Source organism: Tympanuchus pallidicinctus, unplaced genomic scaffold, assembly GCF_026119805.1.
Source record: "Tympanuchus pallidicinctus isolate F22 unplaced genomic scaffold, pur_lepc_1.0 scaffold3, whole genome shotgun sequence".
Classification (NCBI taxonomy): Eukaryota; Metazoa; Chordata; class Aves; order Galliformes; family Phasianidae; genus Tympanuchus; species Tympanuchus pallidicinctus.
In genome coordinates, this window is record NW_026294747.1 from 81,358,597 (window position 1) to 81,380,991 (window position 22,395).

General features: G+C 39.5%; 1 protein-coding gene across 4 annotated transcripts in view; it reads right to left on the reverse strand.

Moving 5' to 3' along the window:
- Positions 1–445: 445 nt before the first annotated feature.
- CDK6 (cyclin dependent kinase 6) overlaps positions 446–22,395 on the reverse strand; it is a 121,206-nt gene continuing 99,256 nt past the window's right edge. For 2 of the 4 annotated variants that reach the window (XM_052692209.1, XM_052692210.1), the window contains exons 6-8: positions 7,693–7,743; positions 3,591–3,726; positions 446–1,179 (exon numbers count right to left, since the gene is read on the reverse strand). In XM_052692209.1, coding sequence (XP_052548169.1) covers positions 1,027–1,179; positions 3,591–3,726; positions 7,693–7,743 — 340 coding nt within the window. In that variant the 3' untranslated portion in view covers positions 446–1,026. Of the gene's footprint in view, positions 1,180–3,590; positions 3,727–6,207; positions 7,014–7,692; positions 7,744–8,245; positions 8,269–22,395 lie in introns of those variants that run through there. The other 2 variants (XM_052692212.1, XM_052692211.1) reach the window with 2 other exon arrangements.

A 22,395-nucleotide genomic window follows, 5' to 3' on the forward strand; every position in this document is an offset into this window, starting at 1 on the left:
CTGTTGTAGGTAAGGCAGCACAGTATGCAGCATACAGTTCCGCACAGGTAAATAACTGTACTTAACAAGTATAGCATTCTCTCCTTCCAAACTGGAAATATTTTTTCTATGTTCCTTTTCAGAGAATGACGACAACAGGTTAAAGATGAAAACCTGTATTCATTTTCATTGGATCTACTCGTGACTTTGAGCTGCATATCAGAAAATTTCAGAATGAGAGAAAGAAAGTGTGTTTGCAGCTGTTTGCGGAAAGGAACGATGGGTTAGATGATGGGTTAGAATGTGCATGGATTCCAACATAAACTGACCATTTGGAAACTGAATGGATCTTTAAGAACGAGACCTCGTAAGTTTTTTTAACACTTGCTTTTGAAACATACACACAAACTTAACTAGATAATAACTTGTTTGTGACGATCACTATCATAACTGTTGTTTTTATAGAGCGATGAAATAACAAAATAATCCATCCAAGTTTTCAGCTGGGGAAGGACCTGCATGTATTCTATGAGTGCACAGTAGCTGGATGTATTAATGTATGTATCAGTTAACTGCAGGTTGCAGAGATCTGATACTTCAATGCCATTCTTTAAATATCACTCTAAGAGATCACACCATCATAATAAAAGTACCAAATCATGCTTCAGCAGCTAGAGAGATTGTATCCTGTTTTGGCAGTGACTTGATCATCCTACTCCACACTGGCAGCATTCAATTTTAGAAGGATAAAACGGCAGCAAAACTGGTCAGCAGCTTCTCTTCGTCTGGAGTTTTCCCAGGCAGATAAACAAGACAAAAACAAAACAAACATAAAGCTGCAATGGGAGCAGGCCAAAGCCCTGGCCCTTGCATTGCTCTGATGAAAGTAAACTACGTTGATTTCCTTGGATAAGCACATTGCAATCCCAAAACGAAAGACAGTGTGTAAAACCTCCAAACAATGATCTTCACTAGAACAGCCATGTGGTTTGTATGGGACAGTGGCCTTGTCAGCTACATCTTGTTCATTTATAGGTTCATCTTCAGTCAGCATTGTGATGCGTTCACCTCACTGGAGTTTTGGCTGGATGACATGTGAGAGTCCAGATTCTCCTTGCATTTCTCCAGACCATGGAAATATGGGTGAGACAGGGCAGCATAGGCAGATATTCTCTTGGCTGGATTGAACGCTAAGCATTTCTGTAAGTATGAAAAGAAGTTGTTTTTAACTACAGTGTAGAGTTAAAATTGTTAACATCGCAAGTCACAGCCCATTTTTATCAGTATGAGACACAACGGGGTCACAGACGGTGCTGCGTGATAAAGATGACCATGCACATTAAAACAAGCAGTGGGGCAGTGGGCTTATAGAATCCCCAAGGCTGATAGAAAATACCAGGTTAGAATATTAAAGTGTTCATAGTTTAGGAAGCCTCAGAATTCATATTTTCTTGAATTCATATGCACAGGACAGACTGCCTCACAGGCTGCAGGGAACAACTATTTACAAACGGCTTTTGAATCCTCTCAGTACTCAATGCACTGCTCTTTTGTGCTTATACAAACACGGAGTGCTTTCTAAGGTATGTATTAATTCCTAGGGTCAACATCTCTATAGAAGTTGAATCTTTGACTTTATACCCTTTGTGTGTTAATGTTAAGCGTTCAGTTTCCTACATTTAAAACAAGCAAACAAACAAAACAGAAAAATTCCATCATGCTGAAATACAAGAAAAATCCAAAAGAATATTTAGTATTCATCAATGCCAGTCTGCAAGTGTGCTGAATACTCATGCTGTTCAGTACCATCGTCTCGTGTTTTTCACTGACTTCATGTAAAGTGTTGTCTGATGATGTAGTTATTTGGGCTTTAACTGTTTGTTTATTCTGCATCTATTTGAAAAATGGCAAACTGAACTCTTGGATTCTTGCAGTGACTCTTTAGGACTAACATAGTGCAAATCTGCATGACTTATCACTGAGCTGAAACCTTTAGAACATGGCTTTCTGCCATAGTAATGACAGCAGTAGGGCTGGTCAGTATGTTAAGCATTCCCAGACAGAAGTACTTTGATAGTGGATTTCACTTCTGTATGTAAGAGGAGAAGTGATGACTTTAAACTATTTCATTCGGAGTCTTTTCAGAGTTGTGCTGAAGTGATCACAGATCTTAGGTCTATTACTCTTAACTTGTTCCAACCCCCTACCTGCTTGTTGCAGATTCATTCTTCTTCCCTAATTTTCAGTCTAATTCCACTGTTTATGTTCCAGTGATGGTAGACTCGTATTTTAAGGTCACCTTAGAAGCTCTTGTATCATCCCACTAGGAATTCTCCCTCTTCTTCATAGTTGTACTTTGCTTGCCTACTTTCCAGATGCTTTTCCCAGCCTTGGATCAGTCAGCTCAGAATACTCTCCATATGTTTTATACCTTGGTCTTTTCCTTTGCTTCACCTTCAAATAGCATTCATCCTAGTGTCCTTGTCTAAGCAGTTTCAGCACTCACTTTACTTGCATCAGAATTTCTATCATTTGACTCTTGAAATTTAATTCAGTGACTTTCTATTCCCTTTCATCTGTGGATCTCAGTTCTCTTTTTTTTTTTTTACCTAACAATAATGGCTTCCCACCTTACCATCTAGGCGAAGATATTTTTCTCTTCCTCCTTCCCATCATGCCTCACACTCACTGTGCCGTATCCATATTTTACTACTTGTTTTTGAATCTAGTTCTTTTCCTATGTCTAGCTTCCATTTCCAATCTGCCTGCAAATACAAAAGATGCATTGTGCTTCTGTCATTTCAAGTGTCCAGGTGTAGTCTACTTTACTGAAGCTGGGAGCTGCAGTTATAACAACAATGGAGAATGACCTGCTGCTGTACAAATGTAACTTTAGTTGGAGCAGCTGAAGTGATGCATCAAATCTTTCAATATTTGCAATGAACCCTCTCTAAAGAGCCCATATGAACTGAGATCTTTCAAAGACTTTTAGAGAAGAACTTTAGCTAGATTTCAGCAACAGTAAAATGCAAAGTCATTCTCAATATTCAATTTGAAGACTGAACTTTAGAGTCAAGGTTTCTAGCAGATCTATGAAAATGTTGGAAATAATTGAATTGACTTACATGCTACTAGTTTTACAAGCACAACTTGTTTGCTTCTGTTCAATCCTGCCAGCTGTAAGAGGCAATGATTAAATGGCAAATTCCAAATCTCAACTTTTCAGTACTCTGATTCTGATGTAATCTGCCTATACAGCCCACTTCCTGCTTTGCACTATCCTGTGAAAAACGGCAGATCATTTTCTGTACTTGTATCAGACTTAGAAGAATGGCTTCTAATCGGTTGCACAGTAGCACTCAGTAATGAGGATCAAGGCAGAAGATATGTCAAACAGGTCCTTCTGTGGCAGTTTCCTAGCCTTTATCTGTCCTCACCTCTGACACCTCTTGAGCCAAATATGGTGTCTTTGTGCTGATGTTTCACAGATATACACGAATTTGTCTACTTGCTTTTCTGCTTCATTAGTAACTTCATTAAATGGAAACAGAAATGTTTCTTGGCATGCAGCTATCAGTCATGCAGTTTGGACAAAACAGATGGAAACTCACAAGAAGCAAGTCTTTGCCCATTTCATCAATATCTGGTACAAATTTTTCAATAGGTTGTGCGGGTCTGGAAGCAAAAGCATTTCTTGGAAGGGCAACATCGTTAGGCCAGTCCTCTTCTTCTGGGAGTCCAATTACACTGTGCAAAGCAAAGCATAATGTTAGCTCTGGACATCTACGCAGTCTCCGTTTTGTATTTAATGTACTGAGTGACAATTTACTTTATGATTAAGTCTTTTAGTTCAAATGAGATTAGTTGAACAGTAATGCACTGACCACTGTGAATAGAGGGTGATGAGTGTAGGTCTTCAATGTGCTTGGCAGAAATCATTCTGTGGCCAGCACGCTTTTCTGGCCTAGGTCTCAATTTTATGAGTCTTTTTTGTTGAAAAAGTGCTGAGTGCTTTGGAAGAAATTTGCTCAGCTCTTGACTGGATGGTGCAACATATGTCACTCCAGGATGATTAAAAGCAGTAAGTTTCAAAGGGGAATTGCATGCAAGGACCTTTATTCACAAGAATAGAGGCTGAGAGAAGAGTGTGGGTCAACATGAGGGTAAGGCAATAAAAGGGATGTTTCATAATGCTTCAAAGCTATGTGCAGTAATTGTTGCCTAAAGTTAAACAATTTATTTGCTTCACAATACAGGTTTTAAAGCCTCAGTTCAGAAGCGGCATAGGACTTCAGTATCTTTGTGTTTCTATTTGCCTTTGTATTTTATTTTTTCTTTACTTTTCAATAGAATATTTGAATTTCTTTTTATTACTTCTTACCTTGTTACTTTAAATTCTGGAAGGCATTTAAACTCAGTAAATAACTATGCTAAGGTTAAAATAAAATAAATGAAATAGTAGGTAAACATCCAATACTGGGTCATGTCTCGTATATTTCATGTTTTAGTCTGAAGTTAATGTTTGTGGTAATGAAACATCAGTTTCTCATGGAAATTCTGGAAAAGACCTGACATTCTATGTCAGGTTTCAGGGAAAACCAAATTATACAGCCTGTAAAGTTGAGATTTTCAATTCAAATGCTAACAGCAAGAGAAGGAACAAGGAAAAACTTCACTAAATCCCTGGGTCTGCAGTAAGCCCAGTGCCACTAGGGAGCAGCATTGACCTTTCTTGCTGAAGTTGGTAATAAGGCTGGGTGAGGCCAAAGGCCAACATTTAGATGTAAATCATAGATTACCTGAACTGAGTGGAATTAGTCCAGCTCTATCTACACGGATTTTAGATTATAATTTGGCTCAGCTAAAATTAACATGTCCTCAAAACAAAAGTGTGACTAGAAGGTCAAAGCAATTAATACCTCAGAGAACTTTAAATCTTACTGTATCAGAAAACAACAAAGCTCTTGGGAAAAGATGAGTTAAATCTGTCTGAAAAAGTACTGATGTTTTTATCAGGACAGGTATGTCAGCGGTATGGTGCAGCACCCCACAGTGGTTATAGCTGCATGATTAGCTGTTTGAGGATCCGAACCTGTATTAAACATAACACAAACAGCACTGTTGGAGGACAAAGGAGTTAAATATTTTAAATAACATTGAAATCTAGCCTGCCATTCAATTGTGTTTGGCCAGTCCCAGGCTTTTTATTTTTTGTACGAGAGAGCATGAAGAGGCCAGAATTAGCACAGGCCCAGGCAAAGCTAACAAAAGAAACCAGGAGGCAGCCAGTCAGGCAGGTAGGGCGGACAAGACCAAGAGTGGAAAGATATTTTTAGTTATGCGCTCCTGCAGTATTCAAAACTCTTAATAATGAATGTCTAAGAAGATGCCCTCACTCTGGTCTTGTAGCATTACCATTTCAGTGACTAAGTTTGGGTGTATCTTGGATGAGTTTCACCTCCTGCCAAACGTTCAGGCCTGGTCTTGAGAAATGCTGAGTACTTTCCGCTCCCGTTGATCACAATGAGAGACAAGTCTGCTCATACCATTGCAGCATTTACCCTGAAATTGTGAGGATATCCCACATGCAGACAGTGTCCTAGAAAAGCAGGACATTGTTTGGGGCAACCTCCTAAGGATTTACCCTCAAGCACACTGGAATTTTACCTGAGGCAAATCAGCACATGTAAAAACAAAGGCAGACCACAGCCCGATTATATGAAAGAATACATCAGTCCAGTCTGCATGAAAATCCTGAAACTACTTTCTGCCCAAATTTGTCTGGAGAATGACTCACTACCGTAGAAAGAAACAATCCTCCTACAAGAAGAGCTATGCCTAACTGTATGGGGTTGTCCAGCTGTGAAAACACAAAATAAACACTATTTTACCCCCCAAACCCAAACAAGTGACTTCTGAACTATTTAAGGAGAAATGTGCAAAAGAAGCAAAAGCAAACTTTCTCTTTAAGTAAATGTATAATAAGGAATTTCTTCTAAAATTAGCACTGCATTTTCTTTTCTTGATGAATTCTTTTCTGCACAGGTAATCGCCCCCTAGGGATGGAAAGATCCTCCTGGAGGTTGCTGCTACCGGTTATGTATTTAATCCTATCCCAATTAATTTAGATTTTTCCTCTTAATTATCATTAGTAAATCAAATCAAAATCCCTAAAAAAAATTACAGTTTTTTTTTCTTTTTTTTTTTTCCCCCTCAAAATAAGTTCCATGTATCAAAACTATCTTCATTTAATAAAGCAGAATGTTGCAGGACTGAAAGAGTAGCTTTGGCAGAGGAAAAAGTAAACTTTGAGGATTGATTTTTTTGGATTATGCAGGAAGAGCTGTTCAGCGCATGACAAATTAACCACGCAAGTGAGTCACATACACTGGTATGGCATGCAGGAAAAGGAAGTCAACTGTGTGAAATCAAGACCTGCAATTTAGGAACCTCATACTAAATAATGAAAATGCTCAGAAGCAGATCTGTTAACGACTTGAGAACTGGAAATATGGCTAGGCAGAAAAATTCATTATTTATTCTAATTACGCTCTTTTTCCTAAAAAAATTACTATCTTCTGTTTGCAGTATCTTTAACAGAACAGAGTTTCAACGTCTCCTCTTTCTCCCTCTCTCACTTTGCCTATCTGTTTCTTCCTTTATGAACATCAGCAGATCTTTGCAGTCTCTCCATAGGAAAAAGGAACGCAGTGGTGCAGAAGTAAACAGGCGTTCGTTCTGTGGCATGGGATGAGACCTAAGTGGGTCTGATTTCCTAATGAAGTGACGTGTACGTGAATCTTCAAATTACATGGTTCTTACAAATTTAGAAACATTCCTTGCCCTGAAGAGCTCGTACAAGAAAAAATTAAAAAAAGATATATTCCTACTTAATTAACACATTGGTAATATCGGTCATTTTACAATTTATTTTTTTAGTTGCTTCTGTTTCTAATAAGAACATACTTTGGAAAAGAGTTAATCTAACTCAGAGACTTCAGAGCCTCTCCACCTCCTCAACATATTCTGTACATCTGAAGAAGAAAAACACAAACTCCTTGAATTTAGAAAAGGTTTTAAAGGAAAGCCTATTAGTCAGTCTCTGACAAAATCTACATTATGTGCTGCTATTCCTTCTATTCTCATAGTTATCTGGACTATTAATTGTTCTAGCAGGTTATACAGTATTTTTTAAAAGCTAAACTATTTTCTCACGTACAAAGGCTTTCCCATAAAGAAGCTGTTGGTAAGCATCCTCGACTTTTTAATTTGATTGGCATTTTAAAGGATTCTAATGTTATTTTCTGAAATACACGAGGAATTTACTGAAAAAAAAATGAAAACTGCATTTGTTGCAACAAAAAATGCATTTGTATTTGAGCCAAGAGAATCTCTTGAAACAAACTGCTTAGGAAAACTCATGAATAGTACATGCACAGTATGTTTAAGAGATTTAAAAAGCCCCAAACAGAAGCTTCTCGCAACTTCCTGATGATGGCTGCTAGTTCTGCAGAACTCTGTTCCACGCTGCTTCCTCCTCCCACTCTGACAGAGAATGCATGGAAATATCACGTTGCATAGAGTAGCAACAGGAAATGGGCTCTAGGAATACTTAGTTCTAGACACATTACTGCATTAAAAACACAGCAAAGAAACCTCACAGTATTTCAGTATTAAACATATATTGACATAATGCAACTGGTTATTACTTACTCAAAGATTTTTCCTAGCTGATCAACATCTGAATTTCCACGGAAGAGTGGTCTGAAAGAATAAAGAGATATTTTTTCCTTTAATTAATGTGAACTTTTATTTGTCAGCTGCCAACGTAGAGTGAAAGCTCGTTATTTTTCTGCGATCTCATTTCTTTTGCCTTCATATTTTATCCAGTCTTTGAGAATATTTTTCTACTAAACTTGATAAGAACCAGGACAGATGGGAAATATTTTTGAATATCCTACTTTTTAGAATTTAATTGCATCCTTCAACACGTGTAACTTTCTCTCAGCTAATGCTATCCTATATATAATCAAAACAAGACAGAACATAATGAGCTGTTCAGAGAGACAAAAACAGAGTGAAATGTCATGCATTCATTAAATTATAATACAGTTGGAGATTAATTATTATGGTATAAATTCAAAATTAAATTCTTTTTGCGTTGTATATTGGAAACATACTTCCACCAAATTTAAAGGATCAAATAAATGAGAATGGATTTATGAAGGTCTGTAAAGAATGGGGTGTGAAGCGATACAGAATTTACCTTGAGGGAGAGGAATACTTCTGCTGCATAAATATATTCAGGAAAGAAACAAATTAATAGATGGAATTGCTACAGCTTTCAGAAAAAGACAGTGTCAAAAATTACTCCCAGTCAGTGGCACACAGTTTTTCCTCTCAAAGTGAAATTTAAAATATTTTTACTCTGTATGACTGCATTGCCATTTCGGTCTACAGTACAGCAGGTTGTGATGAACAGCGCAGTTTTGTGTCTAAATTCCCAAGAGATTCACAGAATCACAGAATAGTAGAGGCTAGAAGGGACCACTGGAGATCATCCAGCCCAACCCCCTGCTAAAGCAGGTTCCCTACAGCAGGTTGCACATAAAGTGTCCAGGTGGGTCTAAAATACCTCCAGAGAAGGAGACTCCACAAGCTCTCTGGGCAGCCTGTTCCAGTGCTCTGTCACTCTCAAAGTAAGGAAGTTTTTCCTCACGTTCAGATGGAACTTTCCATCTGCAATTTGTGCCCACTGCCGCTTGTCCGGCTGCTGGGCACCACTGAAAAGAGCTCTCCCACCCAGGAGACATTTATAAGCATTGCTAAGATCCCCCTCAGTCTCCTCCAGGCTGAACAGCCTCAGGTCTCTCAGCCTTTCCTCATAAGGGAGATGCTCCAGGCCTCAATCATCTCTTCAGCCCTCTGCTGGACTCTCTCCAGGAGTTCCCTGTCTTGTTTGCAGCCCGCTAGTCAGGCTACCCCTCTCTCTGGATCACAGCCCTCAGAAAACACTGCAAGCTATGAATTTATGGTCACAGTTCCCAAAACTATTCAACAGAGACATGGTGACTTTACAAACTAAGTATTTTCCCATGCATCTTTGATTATGAAGAAAGGTCAGTACTTTCATGTCTCCCTGTACACTCCTTTTCTTCTCTCTGAAAAGGTCCTAAAAAGCTACATCCAGAGCCACCATCTTCACTGTTTCACTTCTCAGGATAAAACCTCTCCTGTCTACACTGGGAGAACAAGAAGTACTCAGAGACAGTCCTTCCCCGCTCACTGCCCATAGGCAGAAGCAAATGTAGGATTTGGATCCCCTATTACTATGAGTTCATTGTGAGAAATGGTGCTTTGTATGTTGCAGCTCTCACATGCAGAGCAGGGCTGTAGGCCACTACTTATCTGTGGGTCAGCACCAGATACACCCAGATAGGCCCAGAGGATGGTGACAGGTCTCAGGCATAATAAGCCCTGCAGAAATCTGTGCCACTAAGAAAAAAAGCAAAGCAATAACTGGAGGACGTGCTGACCATCTTTGATGAGCTAAATGTGCCTTTTGCCTCTATGGTTGCTGCCACCCAGATCACGTCCTATCAGCTAACACTGCAAACTGCTTTGGGCGAACAATTTAATCAAACTCAATTTGAAACTATATGACATCAGATTTAAACTGATGGGCTAAAATGTGGCAGTCTGGTACTTGTCCATAAAGGGCTTTTTTATTTAGACTCTGAAGAGATGAGAAGTGATGGTATGCATTGCTTCTTAGGTGTGCATGCTACTTATTAATTGCGGTCTCTTTGACAAGACCACTTCAACTCATACCTTCAGATTTCTGTATTTTATAAGCTTTACGGTATCTGGCAATAGTACTTTTACCAAAAAACAGTGAAGCAACTTCACAAAGATATGAGCATCTACTGCTGTCAGATTTGAACGTGATTTTCAGGATGGTCAGTAGCTACCATCCCAGTGCTACTGTGGCAGCAGATACACTGATACCTTCCAAAGTCAGACAAAGGAACAACCTTAGGCACGGTTCTGAATGACTCGTTAAAGTAATTAATATACAGCCTCCATCACCTCAAGAAATTCATTTTGGCTCCAGTATTAGAATATTGGAGCCCTTTAAACTAACGAAATGTACACAATCAGGCAATTCTATCCATGCAAATGGAAAGCAGATTTAATGTTGCAAAACGTATGCTGAATTGTGTGTTATGTGAAAGCTTGGCAAAGTCAGCCTTGTTCGCAAATCACCTTAGGCAGTGTCATGCCAAAACAAGTATGATTCTTGGGATTTTTAAGAGAGGTTTTTCCCATCACTGCTGTTGTCTCAGATTCACTGAGGGCTGAGGAAAGAATTTAAATTCTTTTGAATACATAATTATACAACACAAGGTGACCTTCCAACATACTTTGATATTTCATCATAATGAAGCATTATGAATTCATCTTACAGACTCCTATCCATCCCACCATCATGACTACAACAGAATGCCAGCTCTAGGTTAGGCACAACTAATGTAATGAAATTTGCCTCGTGAATTTTGGCTGCCAGTTCAATTGGAATATTGGATGGATGATTGGGGAAGTAGATCTGTAGATGCACTTAATCAGCAATTGTATGAAGATCTCTGCTCACATTTTGGCACTAATTATTCTTCAGTAATGACTTGCCAGCACTACAAGTCCAGTACACCTTGGATGGGAATGTTCATCTTAAGTCAGTATTTTTTAATGCTATTCTTAAAGGTAGATGATAGTTCTCCCAGTACCACTGAACTGGAATCATGCCCAGCAGCCACAAAAATGTAAAATATCACCTTTGTTCTTTGTATCTTTCACTTGACTCACTCACCCACTCACTCCCTGAGGTCTATTTATGCAAGCTGAATCTAGAAGTCCTTACTTGGGGATATATCCTCCCTCTGTGATGATAATCTACCTGAGACTACTTAAAGAGAAGGTTTCATTTTGTAAAACTCCTTATTTTTTTTCCTTAAGAAAGGCAAGGAGCTGGATCTGTCTCCTGTGACAGAAGATGTGTCTGCCCTATGACCTTAAAGAACTGTGTTTAAAATCTGTGTGTATGTATACCTCAGGAAAGAGGGATATTCCAGTGGAAAGAGATACACTTCCCTTCTGTGCATTTCCTTATCCTCTCAACCTTCTCTGACTTTGCTTACCACAAAATCCATGCTCTGAGGGATCCAACACCGCTGCTGTTATGAACCACACAGAAGATAGGACAGAAAGAAATACAGTCCACCAAAAGACTAATTTAGTTTCCCCATTAGTTCAATACATCTCAAATGTTGTCATGCTGCCATATTTTCCTATTTTTGTTGGTTGCTGCTGTGTTTTGTCGTTGGTTTTTTGCTCTTTTTGTTTTGTTTTAGGGAGAAGGGAGGAGGGAAATCTTGCAAGAAGTCTACAGGTCTCTGTCCTGTTTCACCATTACTTCTCTAAACCTTGGAGCTAAACCTTTATTCACCGCTCCTTGAAAAGTACCCACTGAATGGAGGAAAAAAATCTTCATTTGTAAGGTGAGACCAGAATGCCCATAGCTTACAGATCTAAAGATGAGTTGGAGATGTCATATTATAAATAAAAATGTACTTTTGAAAGCTAGGAGCTATCATGGAACAAGATCCTGAGGTACAGATAGGATATGCAGCTACATAGTTATGTGGATATTAGCTAGGAGTCTGCATTGTAAATCTACCATCTGTATGGTAGTCCAATACTGGAGAGGTGCTGGAGTGCTGGGCTCCTCAGCACCAGAGAGACAGGGACATACTGGAAAGAGCACAGTGAAGGGTCACAAATGGACTGGAGCATCTCCACTACAAAGGAGGGCTGGAGAGAGCTGGGGCTGTTCAGTGTGGATAAGAGGAGGCTTAGGGATAAACTCATCGATGCGTTTAAATATCTGAAGGAAGGGTGCAATGAGGACAGAGCCAAGCTGTTTTCAGTGGTGCCCAGTGCCAGGACAAGAGACACGGCACAAAGTGGAAGACAGGAGGTCCCTCTGCACGAGGCAGCACTTCTGTGCTGTGTGGCACCAGAGCACTGGCACAGGTACCTGGAGGCTGTGGAGGTCTCCTCTTTAGAGATCATCAGAAGCTGGGCACCCTGCTTAGGCGGGCCCTACTGGGCCACATAGACCCAGAGGATCCTGCCCATATCAACCACACTGTGATTTGTGATAACATGGAAATAAAAACAGATCTCAACATAAGGCTGAACTGTAAAACCTAACGTACCTTGAAAAAATTAGCATCTACTTACAGTTTAGAAGGACTTAATACTACTAATTCCTTGGCTGAAAGGCTCACTTATATGTAGCCAAACAAGTAAGATTTTATCATTCTCCAACTTTCCCATTTCATGCTGTTGTTTCATACTGTTTTTCACCTTCACTGATTATTCTATGTGTCAGAGCTTAATATGGGTGTCTAAAAGGTTGAGCATTTTATTTTATAGACAGTGTGTTTCACATCTATGTTACTCAGTAAAAACTGAGATATAAACATTTCCTAAGCAAGTCTCTATGAAAAAATTCCCCCTGGTGCAACTCTGCTAACATGCCAAAGCAATTCTAAAAGTATTGTATACAATGACAATGCAGTGACACCCTCGAGATAAATGAGATTTAACTGTAAACTGACCACATTACTTCTAGACTTCAGTTTAAGCCCGTGGTCCACAAAGCAAAGACAGCCTGTAACTAATTATAAGAAAAGTCAGTGTTTTCATACAAATTGAAATTAAAGGCATTGATAAACACTGCTCTAGCACATACTGCAGTGCAAACAAGGAAAAAAAAATTAAAAACTATAAAACTACATGCACTGAGGCACAGGAAAAGACTTGTGCAAGTTTCTTGGCTGATATTTTGAACCAATTAGTGACATCCAAATTGGAAGCTGTTTTCCAATTTCTTACACGGAGTGATTAAACTACAGATAAAATGGATACATGGAAGAAAGCTCATATAAAGAAAAATGGTACTGAAGAGTGAAAAAGAACAGTCAGGAAACTCTCTTTCTAACCAAAATATAATAGAGCCAACATGACAATTCTAATATTGCCAACAGGCATGGAACTGGAAATGTAAGAAATAACTTCCAAAATAGCTATGTGGATACTATCTGCTTGTCCATTTGCTCAGTTTGTTGAGAACAGAAGTGGGAAATCTGATCACCTTCCTTGTCACTACAGAAAAGCAATAAGGATAATTTCTTGATTACTGACTTGAACATGTTCAATATTCTTGGTGAAAAGTCTACATATTTGCAACCCAGATAAACTCACTGAAATCATTAAAGAGCCCTCTAAAATTGAAAGAGCAAAATGCTCTTTGGGTAAGTAAGGCTTAGCTGGTCTGGCTGAAAAGGTAGCAAGGAGAAGAGCTGGGAGAAAGAGCAGCAATTTCAGAACAGGTAGCTGCTGTTTGAAGGCATTAGAGAAACAAGATGAGTAACCTGGTAAAAGAAAACTCACAGTAATGCAGCAAAGTGGAAAGAAAAATACAAAGGGAAAGATTACAGCAGCAGCTCATGAAAACGGTACAGGGAATTTTAGAAGTCAGTGAGGTTGCAGTAGTTAAGTTTAGGAGCTTGCATGCCTTTGTGTCTAAGAGCAACAAGGTGACGGTGAAGAAACTAAAAAAGCTAAAGCCGAGAAACATTTGCCAAGGAATCCTGCATCGTGCCATGGGAAACCTGCCAAGCTACATACTCTGTGACTCAGAGATATATTTAAATAATGTTGTTGTTGGGTTTTTTTCTTTTTTTTCATGTTACAAAATGTGAATAGCTGGCAAATATTTTTTTCAGATTCTTGGTTACTTATTACGATGAAAATGTTTTCATTTTTAGAATTATAAACAAGGAAGACCTAAAACTAGAATGATGACTAGAAATAACATGATCTGGACTGTCCTGTGGAAACCTTTATTTAAGAGGGATTATTTCCGAGCTGATTCACTCTCCTTCCCACCGCTGGTTCTTTTTGGTAGATCTTCCGCACAAGTCTATACTGCAGGCATGAATAGTGAGACTAAAGCAAGATGTAAGGAAAATAGATGTATCAGTCTTTAAAGACAAAGGCCCTTGACCTTTCTGAGAGGTAGCAAGAATTTGGTTCAGTATAAAACTTTATTCTGAAAACAGGCCACAGCTGACAACATTGCATGCTCCGGGCAGTTACCCACTTCCAGTCACAAGTGACTTGCCTCAGGTGTTGTGCAACTGGGAGTTCTCATTTTAAATGTAACACTTTTTGTACTCCCTCTCCTTTTCCTTTCCCTCTCCTTTCACTTCGTGTCAGTGGGTTCCAGACACAGCACAGGAAGCAGTTACTTCATGTGGAGCGTGGACATGTCTTCTTCTACATATAAGAAGAAAGGTAGTGTGGACACACGTTATGATTGAAGAAATGCTGTTCAGCTAGAATCTGACAGAAAATGGATATCTTCGGTTTTTCATTTTATTTGCCAAAATTTTTTACTGAAATTCTATTGTTCTTCAAGTAGGATAGTACCATAATCATCCATAATATCTCTAAGATCACTGGGGCTGTATCACTATTAAACTACTACTAGAAACAGATTCAATGCGTCAGAATAACAGCAATCACTGTTTTTTCTGAAGTTTCTCATGAACTTTTTGAGTATTACTTCATAGGCAGTGACAGGTATTGAAAACAAGTAGCTTCTGGAAAATTGCTGCACTCTTCTAGTGCTGTGGTGTGTTGACTTTGTACCCTATTGCTATTTAAAATGAAGCAAATGAATTCTAAAAATAAAGATAATATTCTGATCCTAAAATGCACATGCAGCCTATTTCCTAAGAAATGGAGGTGCTTTCTGAGTCAGCCAGCAAGGGAAAGACTTGTCCCAGGTAACCTTCAGGACACTGCTAACATACAGGCCTGAAGCTGCAAGTCAGTGGTATCCAAAAGGAAGTAGAAAGGTAAAATAGGAAAATATTTGGAGTGATTCATTGGACAGCACTCTAAAAAGATTTGTAATCATTTTGGCAATTAACTTTGGGGTTAAGATCTCTAATAAGATCAACATTCCCTGTGAGGATTTTCATTGTGAAAAGTTTGCACTGCTTTGCTACAATGATTGCATTACTTGGAGAAGCTGGACTCTGGGAATATTTTTACAGGCTGGCACACGGTAAGAGCCAGCACTGTAAAGAACATCAATCATAACAAATTTACAGATGGACACGTTCCCTTTGAACATATAACTGAAATGGAGATATTAGTAAAAGGGAAACCAAGCAGAGGCACTGTGTACAGCTTTATGACAGTCTACAGTCTGCTGCATAGACTCAGTTGTTGATTAAAATACAGCAAAGGAAAAGAGCAAGATCTTAAATAAAATATAATCATTTTCAGAGCTTCATTAGGAACTGGGCAAAGGAAGCTTAACATCTGCCGTACACTTTCAGTGAAAGCATTGTGTTACAAGGTCCCAGTTGGCCCTGGAGCAGAATCGAGGGCCTTGACCTCAACCATTGCACTAAAGGGAAGTTTCACCACAGACATCAGTGACTCCAGGATCGGGCTAAGTATGCTTTGGTTTCACAGCATCTTACAAGGAAAACAAATGATGTTACGACAGAAGGATATAACATTCCTGATCAAAAAATATCCAAAAAATAAGGTGAGTGCAGATATTATCTTCAACCATAATATGCTCTAACAGGGGCAGATTGCATCTATTCCTGAGCAGAACTGCATCAAAGTTCATCAGATAATACTTTTTTTTTAATGGAAGAGCCTTGGTAGGTTAAACGTCCTTCACTTATTCCTTAAGCACATACGTCACAACTCTTTTATCTGCGGACATTTTGCTTCTAGAGAAGATTTGTAGGTTCGTTCCACCAGTGTTTATAGGGCTGTTATCTCAGCTCAGTGAGCATGATATAACAGTGGCATTTTGAACTCTCCCAACTTTTGAAGTAAGTTCCAGAGATCCATACACAACTGACCTCGGCGAAAGGGAAAGGAATAAATGCATGGTCTCTTCATCAAGTGCAGAAAGGAACATTCCTCTCGTTTGTTCTGACACTTCTACCAGCAGTATGATTTAACCATTTGTGTGTTAAACATCCACCCCATCACTGTATGCAGTTATGTTACCTCCATCTTCTCAATCAGCTGTTTTAGGTTTAATTGCATAACTAATCAGCAGGCTTCTGTATTTTTGTAGCACCCAGAAAGAACTACTGGTAATGACAAATACAATTCAATCATGCTTTTCCTGTGAACATTTGGTTTTCTGTACTCTCTTCTTTCTGTTGAACCTATTTCATATCACCTTTTAAACTTGAATTCTCTAAAATAGCTGTGCTTCTTTGCTTTTCTTGTACAACTGAGAGCTTGGGTAGCAAGTGAACTCTGGGTTAGATACAGGCCATCCTGTGTGGATGGACAGGAGCTGAGGAAGCTCCTTCCTCTCCACTTCACTCACATAAGCAATGGTCCAACTGCTGTGCAGAATGCGGTGCAACAGCAGTGTGTGCATGCAGAGCTCTGGGCAATACTCATTTCCACAGGTCTGTGCCTGTGAACAAATTTGCCCATATTTTCCTTGAGAAGATCTCAATCTTCCTTCCAGGCCGGAGTGATTTTCCACCACCACTTTCACTGAGTTCATAATTTACTCTTCACTTAAAAATTCAGCAGACAGCATTCTGAAGTGGCACAATTTAGTCAGAGTGTCATGGTGCTCCTTAATGCGGTATTTTAAAGAAGTATTTTTAAAACGTCTATCTTGCAGCCAAGGATCTACCCCCAAGGCAAGCAATGAGTTTAAGTCTGTTCCTGGTCTTCACCAATTATACAAATGAGAATAAAAAAACCAGTACTCTACATGAAATAACTATTTCTCTATCCTGTATGGAATTTCACAGTGAAAATCTATTGAAATCAGAATTTTCAGAGATATTACTCTTTTATAGTTTCATGAGTTTCTATTAATGTTCTGATGACTCCAGAAAGCTTTGCAGTTGGCATTTTCTGTATTACTAATCTAAAAAAATCTTTTAAAATGGACTTTGCTCTGGCTGCCTCTAACGTTGGAATTAGTTTAAATCAAGGGGTTATGTAATAGATTTTAAAGTCTGAGGCCCTAATTAAAATACAATTCCTGTTACACAATCTGAAAATATTTTCAGATTACTTTCCCAGTAAACCTTTAAACTAAACAATTTTGCACCATTAGGTCAATTTCTTATGCAATAAACTCTTTGTGACCACATATTTATCATTGTTGTCATTCTTGTATCAGCTGAACTTCTTTCCAGAAGTAACTGTTCCACAAAGGAGATTAACTCCTGCCTGAGATTGATTCTCTTAGACTAAGGAGAAGAAAGGTGATGCAAAAGGGGCAGGTGTATCACGCATGCTTGTTCATTCAGTCTGCCCAAAGATAATTAGCCCGTTGACATCCAAATATGTCTTCCCAGCCTTGTCAGGGTTTTATTTCCTTCTCAATAAACCTAAACAAAGTGTTTCACAAGCCTTTAGATAGAAGAAATTATGCTCCTAAGTATGTTATATAAAATGATGGAAAAGGATACTGGTAGAAGTGATGCTTCAGTCCCACGACTATGAGTTACACAAAGAACGTAAATTATCAGCATAACTTTTTTTTTTTTTTTTTTTAATTCTAGAGGTAGGAAGTGCAAGCTAGAAAAGCAAATTTCCAACTACAAACATCTGGAAAAAGTCCAAAATACAAAATTCTCACTGTCAATGGTAGCAGCACAGTGGCAGATGTGATCTAGTGAGATATCAGAGGCTGGGCATTGGCATTCTCTGAGGCTTAAGAATAGTGATCCATTAGATATTCTATTTCCATATTTGAAGGGAAACATCAATGCTTGACATAATTGAGAACGTGAAATTCTCAATACTGAATAAAATCAAAGAATAAAGGGAAAGCATTACAAGCTCAGAGAATGATCCCTTGGGGCTTTTTTCTGCAACTGGGCTGGAGCTGCTCCTGTGTGGCACCCAGTACATGTTTTGATCTATGATCGCTTTTGTTGCCCCCATATTAGGTGTTAATGGCACCTGTTGCACTAAGCCTTTCTAATTTTTCAGATAATCCTGAAACATCAGAAGGACTCCCTCCCCAACCCTCCCCCTCACATCCCTCCTCACCTTCAAGTGTAATAAAACACTCCGCCAGCAAAGAATCTCTGAAAGGGGATTACAACTCTTCAGGCCAGAAAGGTAGGGAAAACACTTCCAGCACTGAGCAGTAAACTACTGCAATAGCAGAGGTGAAATTTCAATTTCATATTTGTCCTCCAGGTCCAGAGACCGAGAGTCAAAAGGCATGAAAGTGGATTAAAAGGATGGTGTGAAAGAAATACTTTAATTTTTAGCAGCTGTTCTGGCTTACAGGGAATTAATAAACATCTGCTGAAAAACTTGAGATAAGCATTGAAGTTAGTTGAGTATGTATAGCAACCATACAAGGAAAACTGATATAATTCTCAATGCCAGTTAAACTAAATATGATTTTGCCCTAAATAATATTTTATACTGTACAGTTAACTCCATTATTCATGCTGGAGAAACTAAGAGATCTACATTCACTGGCTCATGAGATGCACAGTAATCCAGGGTTGAGAGTTCTATTATTTATGCTGTTCACCTATTAGTCATTTCACATAAAATCTTTCTTTCCCACTTGAATCCTAACTGAATGAAAGAGAAAGCTAATTTCTTTCATAGAAGAGAAAAAACAAAAACATTCTACCCAAGATGACACTGCTTAGATGCCACCATCCCCACTGCAGTTGTAGCATTTACACTAAAGCACTACACTGTTTGTTTCAATGCTTCCCAGAAGAATTTTGGGACAATTTTTATTCTATTATCACTTGAGCCAGTGCTTTGCCATTACTGAGACATGGTCCTGCCTCTGGCAGTAGCAAAACTCTATTGGCTTTTGACATTATTTTAGTGGGAACAGCATACAACTTTACCTTTACATAATAAACATTTCTTCAGTCTCTAAGGTACTGAGAACCTGTAGCTGTTGAACCATTCCATCCCTTGAACTTTTCAGCCCACACACCAGGTTATTCAACACTTTTATGCTCTCTGCTAGTTCCCCACAATCTATTTCTAAAAAGCAATTTATAAAAATATTGGGATCTTCTGAAAACACTGAGAAAAGGCAATAGAAGCCTAGAGAAGAATTTTAACTCTATATCTGAAAAAGCTGAGATTTGCTCAAGATTCAAAAACTAGAATCCTCTTCTGCATATACGCATATGCATATAACCAAGCCAAAGCTTCCTTCCATGGTAAGCCATGCTTCCTATACAGATGTGGCTGGAGAGTTTACCAGAAATAGAAAGATTACCAAGTTATCTGGGGCCTCTTTGAACTTGACTTTCTCTTTCCAGCCAAATACTCTCACCATCAAATTCTAAAAAGATCTGGAGCCAAGACAGGTAAGAAGCAAGAATGCCTGCTTTTCTGTTTCGACTTTGTACATATACTTTACCATTGCTAATGGTTTGATGCAATCTAGAGTATCTCCACTCTTTTAGCAGCTGAATATGATTCTTCACTGCCAATTAGGCTTAGTTTAACAGCTACAGATAGCACCATTACTGAGAAATCTCATGCTTTGTGTACTTCTTTAGATACTGAGCGCTTGCACTCCTATTATTTGGATATAATGAGCACTTTAAAAATCATTCTGTTGTATAGATTGTTTTGTGTGCTGTACTGACACAATAATAAAACCTGTTTCATGGACATAATCTAATAAAAATGATCTGATAATCTGCAATAGTTGGCAAATTCTGTATGATATAGCTGACTAAGTCATTTATCTTTAGGTAACTCATTTGGACACAGTCAGAATCAATAGTAACTGAATCTTTGTGCCAGTTTATTCTAGCCCAGTAGAATAAATCGGTGGAAATGAAGTAATCCCTTGGATGAAACTTCCATTTGACAAATATCTGTTTTCCAAAAGCACTTCTTATTGTTAAACCCAGATAAGCTACAAAAGAAGCTATGGAGAATACTTGAGTAGAAGAAGAAATACTGCATCAGAGATTGTCTTACAGTTGCTTCTGGACAGTATGCATTCTGGACATCTATAAAAGGAAATGAAGCATGCAGCCAGCCCTAAGGGACAACCAGGCGTGCCACATCTTGACATCAAGAGCTCTTGAGTTGGTAAACCCTGCCACTTCCTCTAACAGTCAGCGTACCATGGTGGCTGAGTCTTTCATGGACTCATCTGTACCTGGCCAGTGTACAAGCAGATTGAGCAGAGTCCACAGGCAAGCATGATGGCACTGCTGCCATACAGATAGAAAGAAGAAGCAAGGCAAGAACATACTCATATCACAAGGAGAACGTGGCTTCAAAAGAAGACAAGACAGGAACTAGTATGAGCCATATCCTGCTATGCTCCTTCTCTGTGTTTTTCAGTGCCCAGCAAACAACACAGCCTTGAGGACTGATGGTGAAGGCTGCCTGTGGATGCCATGTGTGCCGCAGGATGCCTGGGATGTGCTGCACAGCCCGTGTCCACCTCCCTCCCCAGATTAGGGCTCTGTCTAGTCTTTGCCATCCACAACCGTAGCCTGCAGACTCAGATCCACTGCAAGCCTTCTGCATAGTCTGTCCCTCATGATGTAAGCAAGCACTTCCATGGTTATCATTCCCTTGGAAAAATGGTTTTCCAGAAATGTAAATATCACACTTCCTCTTGCTTTCTTTTGACATTTAGAGCTCTCCTCTTACAGCCAATTATTTACTTGGTACAAAAATAGTACAAAGCTTCAGAAAGCTGTTTTGTTTTGCGTTCTTTTCTGGATGGTCAAATATAGCAAATTGAATAAAGTTGCTCAGATCAAAATTTCTAACTGGACATTTGATTTGGAAAAAATCCACACGTGGGAGGTCAGCAATCTAAGACGCAGTTAACATCTAATCTTCCCTCCCCTTCTCCAGCACACACCAGTGCCCAGGAAAGTCTCCTGTACACCCACTTGGACTTTAAATGCCTTTTTGTAGCCATTTTCTTATGAAAGAAAAAAGTAAATAAAAACAATATTTAATTCTATTACGAGACAAACAAAAGTACACAGAGCTTCCCCCAGCCAAATTCTAGTCAAAAAGCAAAGCCTCTTGCAGCCAAGTTCCTGGAGAGGAAAGCAGAGTGAAAGAGCCAGGAGACCCTTTCAAAAGCAAAGTCTTTGAGCTGCATACAGCTGGTTGTCCCTCCCTGGGGCCAAGAGGAAGGAGCACTGTAATGCCGCTCCGTGCCTCTCCTCTTCTATGGCTGCAGCCACTTGCAGCTGGGGATGTCATCTGGATGTCACCTGTGGGTTGCTGCCTTATCCAAGGAATGACCTCATCTTTGAGATGCCTGAGTGTGTCTGAGGTGCTGCACCTTGGCACCGGTGGGCAGCTGCGCCTGGCACAGCACTGCCTGGGGGGCAGCTGGGTGATCCTGCCGCCAGCCTTACTTCCAAATGCAAATTGCATTTTCCAAATAAAAACTACATTACAAATCCCATTACAAGTGCCATGATGTTAATGTTAAGGACTTTAAAACGTCTATGACATGACTGACATGTTGTGGTGTGTTTCCTAGCCATGAGGCCTTTTCCTCTGACCTCTGGTCAGGCTAACTTGGGTTGTCGCAGACCAGAATATCAGCCCTACAAGGAATGAGAGTTTTTTCTTAAGGATGCCACATTCAAGAGGATGTCAGAAGAGTGCTGTGCCACCTATATGTGCAGAAGCTGCAAAAGCTTTCCACTAGGGCAGCTCGGTGAGCAGGGCTTGGGCCTGCAGCACCTGGTCCTGGCTGCAGCTTGGCCCCCACCTGAGCGAACGGTCAGGTTACCCCTGGTCAGCCAGCACAGCTGCTGAAGGTCTTCTTGCCCCGACTTCAAGGTTCTCTTCTGTTTTTTGTCATGGGTAGTGAGACAGTTTTTGGTTTCTATGGTTTACCAACGGTTTCCCGTACCAACAGATCTATTCCTCTGACTGAAAGCCTGGCACAGCTGGAAACAAGAGGAAAACCACAAGTGAATGGCCTGGCACTCACTTACCACTCATCTCCAACCACAGGCTGATGCAGTTGCTGGATTTGACTAACGGCTATCAATCAGCCCAACTGTAGACACTTAGAAAGGTATCAGCTAGAAAAGGCTTGAGGGAGAATGTGTGCTCAAAAACAGCAAAGTATTTTATTTTTAATGGGGGTGACGTAGTCTTGGAAACTCATATATATTTTGTATTTGACAATTAGAAGTGTTATTCTGACTGTTTGCCCTTCACTCCATTAATATGCATTTGTTTTCTGCCCAAAGCCAAGGGGAGTTCTGCTGC